The 5,048-nt window shown below is 51.1% G+C and overlaps 1 protein-coding gene across 1 annotated transcript; it reads right to left on the reverse strand.

Moving 5' to 3' along the window:
- Positions 1 to 516: 516 nt before the first annotated feature.
- LOC123041646 (transcription factor LAF1) lies at positions 517 to 3,102 on the reverse strand. The gene is made up of 3 exons (XM_044464232.1): positions 2,808 to 3,102; positions 2,357 to 2,486; positions 517 to 1,501 (listed from the first exon to the last, which is right to left on the reverse strand). The coding sequence occupies exons 1-3, from the start codon at positions 2,941 to 2,943 to the stop codon at positions 928 to 930; spliced, it is 840 nt and encodes a 279-aa protein (XP_044320167.1). The 5' UTR covers positions 2,944 to 3,102; the 3' UTR covers positions 517 to 927.
- Between the last annotated feature and the right edge of the window lie 1,946 nt (positions 3,103 to 5,048).

Consider the following 5,048-nt stretch of genomic DNA (forward strand, 5'->3'; position numbering starts at 1 on the left):
GTCGGGCCCGCCGCAACCGCGGACTTGGCCTGCTACAGCGGCGGCAGGAGAAGAGACGAGAGGGGGCTGGCAGCGCTAGGGTTTGGGTCGGCAACGCCGGGGGTGAGCTTGGATGCAAGATGCGATCTTACACACGCACATCACACTTACAGAATTAGCTAGGCGGGTTAGTCGGGAGTAATTGCCTAAGCAATCTGTACTGTGGAGGCCAATGGGTCTTTGTCAAATTATGGATGAGCATCTTGCCCTTTCATGAATATATATGATACGCATGCTTGTGCGTATTATAGAGAAAAAAAGTTAAGTTTCATCCATGGCAATGTTCAACCATGGTCAGAATCATTTTTGTCGATACACGAACAGTTTTCTCCTTTTCGAACCCTAGAAGGACGATTTTCTTGATGCTCCGTGCTGCCACCTCTCTTTCGGCCATGGGCTGAGCGCGGGAAGGCCATGTCTACCTGGATTTGTAGTTTCCTCTCTTGGAGTCTTTTGGTCAGTATTTAGGGAGGCACATGCTCTAGTAAAAAAGTTTCCTTGAACTTCCTCATCTTGATGATGTAGGCTACGGTAACACCTATGGCACGGTGGCATATTTTCATTCCTGTCATTTTGGCCGACAATGTTAGGGTTTGCAGAATTTGTTAGCGTGACGATGACCGCAATTTTCCTATGCAATTTGTTGCTCCGCCTCCTCTTCATCACGTTGTGCGGCCTCCCGCCTCCGGTGCCGTCGAGAGGCATGTGAGTTTTTTTTTTCAAGGTTGATTGAGATCTTGGATATGTGGGTCTTCCGGCAACAAGGACTTCAACGATTTCTTCTCCACGGCGCTGGTCCGGCTGAATCGTGGCCTTGAGAACTTCTTGTCAGCGACCAGCAATGATTGGCTGGAGAGGCACACCATTGCCCTGTTCGGGAGGTGTCGCCTAGTTGATCCCGAGGAACTCGCTCATGGAGAGCAGGTCGCAGAACCCTGCTCCGCCCTGCATGTGCATCTTGTCCACGTCGAAATCCCAGCCGCCGTTGCTGAGCCCATGCAACGAGTCCACGGCGTCGCACAGGCCCTCCACCTGCAGGGGGCCCTGGTGGCTCACACCCTGCTGCGCCGGGCTGCCGTCGAAGGCCGCGTCCAGCGCGCTCGGTGCCATCAGGCCGGTGCCGTAGTCCATGTCCATGTCGAGCCAGTCCGCGAACATGACCTTGGGGAGCACGGGCGCGTGCGGCCGGATCGAGGCGGTAGCGCCGGGGACCGTGAGGCTGCTCGACTCGTCCGCCGTCGACGACGACTCGAGCGGCCCGGATGAGCCGGAGTTGGACGGCCGGTTAACGGTGCTGTCCTCGCGGCCGCTCTCGCTGGGCGTCGGGCTCCGGGGCGCGTCCGAGCCGGCGGACTTGGCTGGTGAACGCGCGCCCTGGACGCGCTTCTTCAGGTACGAGTTCCAGTAGTTCTTCACCTCGTTGTCCGTCCGGCCAGGCAGGTGCTGCGCTATCTGAGACCACCTGCGCCAGAGAAAAATCTCATCATGTTAGAGAAGCAAATTATTGTACAGTCACTCCAATAAATAAAGCTATGATTGTCACAGGCTTGTAGCAACAGTACAAGTCTTCTTCGTTCGGATTGTCAATGTCAAAGCATCTGTTACAGTATCATTGGTCTCAACAGTTGACTAGTCCTACGAGCGTGTTCACAAATGATTGTACTACACATATCTTCACTATCAAAATTAAGAACCTTCCTAGTTACTATCTCCGTACCAAAAGGAAATGGCCAAACTATCTTGCGTGCACGGGCAGGCAACTGGAAAGACCCTCTAGAAACGAAAGCATTAGATTATATAGACACAAGTTTAGCGATTCTCAGCTGTTCTTTCTTCCTTTTTGTCCAAAAAGAGGTTAACCGTGACCAAGCCAACTTTCCATCAGTAGGTTACTGAAAGCGAGGCTCTTGTTCACTATCGCCAAACGGGCACTCAAAAATGAGGCAATCGAGTGCCTCGATATGGAACGCGGGTGTCAGCATCAACTCCACCACGTAAGGCGGCCTACATGGCAGACATATCAGCATTTCCTTTTGTTTGCGCCAGCAAAACTTTTGTTTTTCTACTCTGGAACTCAGCTTGGCAGCTTAACGACACTACCATGCTGACACTAGCAAATTGGCACAAGCGGCAGTAGATAGCAGTATGTAGCATGCGCATGAATGCTCTACTTTTCTTCCTCTTACTAAACTATTAGATTTATTAGAAGGAAATAGGAAAGAAGTACTCTGATTAATTTGATTCAATCGCGCCTGTTAATCAGATGCCGTTTTTCCCTGAAGAGATGAGAATTGTGATGTGTGCTTGGGATGCTTACTTGTTGCCGAGTGTGGCGTGGAGGCTCATGACGGTCTCTTCTTCCTCCCGGGAGAACATGCCGTGCTTCAGCCCCGGCCTCAGGTAATTAATCCACCGCAGCCTGCAGCTCTTGCCGTTCCGCTGAAGCCCTGCAATTCACGGCAAAATTTAGCCCCCACACCACATGCCAAGGTACATTTGACAAAATTCTGCTGGAACCCTTTCCCGAAAGCACTGCAAAAAATTTCCTGAATTCTACTGTCCTCTGGCGAAATTAAATTTCCCCATCTTTCCCCTTCCCACAAGCCAAGGTACATTGCAGAGCCTCAACAGGAAAGCAGGGGAAATTGGGAATTGGACATGACCCTCGGCAATGCAAGTTCGCAAGAAAATCTGTCCAATTCCCCTTCGAATTTCTCGGGGGAATCACGTGCGACTGCTGCGCTTACAGGTTGGGGCTGTGTTCTTACCGGCCTTGACGGGGACGGTGCTCCAGCAGCTGTGGCCGTAGCGGACGATAAAGTCACGGAGCTTCTGGTCCTCCTCCGGCGACCACAGGCCCTTCCGGTGCTGCGCCTTGGGCTTCTGGCATGACTTGCAGCCCATCAGTTCGTCGGAGGTGACCACGGGGGGAATGCCGCTCGTCGCGGAGGTGCAGGATGAGCTATGTTTTGCAAGTAGGAATAACGAAGGAGGTTAAGATTTAATCGGCTTCGAGAGGCTCTCCGCAGGAGGGGCTGCGTTTGTTGTGCTGTTTGCACTGTCGTGTCGGTCTCTGCGTTTGGCGTGAGGGCTCTCCGCAGGACTTTATAGACTCAATGATAGTTGTTGGGCGCATTATCGCGGGGATAAGAAAGATTAGTCACCGATTGTTTTTAGTGATCACAAACACTTTGAGATAGCAGCAAATCCATTTATTTCGGACGCCCATAAGTGCCACACGTGTGGGCGTTAGGGAGTCCGCCCACACATTTTGTGTGGTGTATAAGAGGAACAGCCCACACACCTACGTGTGGGCAAAACAAGTAATGCACACATACCTCTTTTTCCCCTTCCGATCCGTGTGGGCGAAGTTGATAACGCCCACACGCCCTTATGTCAGGCCTCGTACATCCTGGTCCCGCACACCATGCGTGACGGTCACCGCGCGTCCGCAGTTGTCATGGTCCAGACCCTCGTCCATGTTCGTTTAACTGCAGTTGCCATGTCGTTGAACTACGATTGCCATATCGGACAACTGCAGTTGCCATGGTTGCTCAACTGCAGTTGCCATGTATGGTCTGATCTAATCTAGTTGCAATAATTTCATAACTTTAGGAGTTGTCACATACTAACACTAGGCAGTTGAGAGAGTTGCCATGTGCTCACAAGCATGCTAGGGCAGTTGCCATGTAAAAGGAAGAGTTGCCATCTGCTTACGTGCACGTTAGGGCAGTTGCCATGTATCATGCAAAAACACATGGCAACTCGGTAAAAAGAGAGTTGTCATCTGCTTACGTGCACACTAGGCAGTTGCCGTGTACACTGCAAAACACATGGCAACTCGGGTAAAAAGAGAGTTGCCACCTGCTTTAAAGCACACTGGGGGCAGTTGCCATGTGCACTGTAAAACACAGGGCAACTAGCAGCTTGGTTGTGGGAGAGGAGACGGGCGTGTGGGCGAGATGACAAATGCCCACACACTAGCCCTTGTGTGTGCGTGCAAAGTGGCGTGTGGGTGAACTGCTGAACGCCCACACACCAGCCCCTCCTGTATGGTGAAACGGCCGTGTGCGACCGGGTGAACGCCCACACACTAGACTAGTCCTACGTGGTACTAGAAACATGTCAAGATTCGTGCGCTCACGAACGGACGCGGATCCACGCGTGTGGGCGAGATGCAAACGCGCACACGTGTGGGCGTTAACATTTCCGTTTATTTCAGCAATACTAGTTTATTTAGTACTCCTACTAAAGCTTCTTTATTATAGCATAGAAAGAAAAGTCCACTTTTTTCATGAATACACAAAAGTAGTATCTTTTCATTGATAGAGGTGAAGAAAATACAAGTAGGTCTGACAAAAGCACAAGTATGTACACGGACACGTGAGTGAAATGTCAGGCGCATAGGCAAACATGGCCGCGCGTCTCTTAGTCTATGAAAGATTGTGTCTCAAGGATGATCGATCCTATGCCTTTATTGTCGGCGCGTGCCCACATGTGAGTTTCATCATGGATGGTCTGGATGTGATGCATGACATGTTGAGGTTACCATAGGATTCACTCTTAGTAAGGCCTCTGATACCAAGGAGTTGATTCAACAAGTTCTCCGTGCTACCCCGCGGGAAGTCTAATCGGATCAATTGGTGGTTCCGTAATGAGTAGTCGAATACACATTGAAGGGGCCTTGCCTCCTCCTTCGCGCCCACACATTTGTTCTTTTCCTCCTTCGATCTTAGGCGTTCACCATTGAATACGTAACCATTCCTCTTCTTCTAGACCTAATTGATGGTGAGGATGGCGAGACCCCAATGAAGGTAAGAAGTCGAGCCAGAGATCGTCGCCGTGAGCCATTCCATGAACTCATGGCAAGTCTGGCACAAAAAGGAGCAGCGGACAAGGACGGGCTGCGTCGTTTCTGGTTCTTATCTGCAAAGAGAACGGTCGTTGTTGTGGGGCAAGCCATGTATGGCTAGTCACGCCTCAGTCCAACATCATCCATGGAGGGCCAG

The sequence above is a fragment of the Triticum aestivum genome, chromosome 2B (genome assembly GCF_018294505.1).
Source record: "Triticum aestivum cultivar Chinese Spring chromosome 2B, IWGSC CS RefSeq v2.1, whole genome shotgun sequence".
In the NCBI taxonomy this organism is placed as follows: Eukaryota; Viridiplantae; Streptophyta; class Magnoliopsida; order Poales; family Poaceae; genus Triticum; species Triticum aestivum.

Coding starts and splice junctions, on each gene's coding strand:
- LOC123041646 (XM_044464232.1), bottom strand. CDS start 2,943: ATGGGCTGCAAGTCATGCCAGAAGCCCAAGGCGCAGCACCGGAAGGGC. Junction 2,487..2,807: donor CACCGTCCCCGTCAAGGCCG/GTAAGAACACAG, acceptor CGTGAATTGCAG/GGCTTCAGCGGAACGGCAAG. Junction 1,502..2,356: donor CACGCCACACTCGGCAACAA/GTAAGCATCCCA, acceptor TCTCTGGCGCAG/GTGGTCTCAGATAGCGCAGC.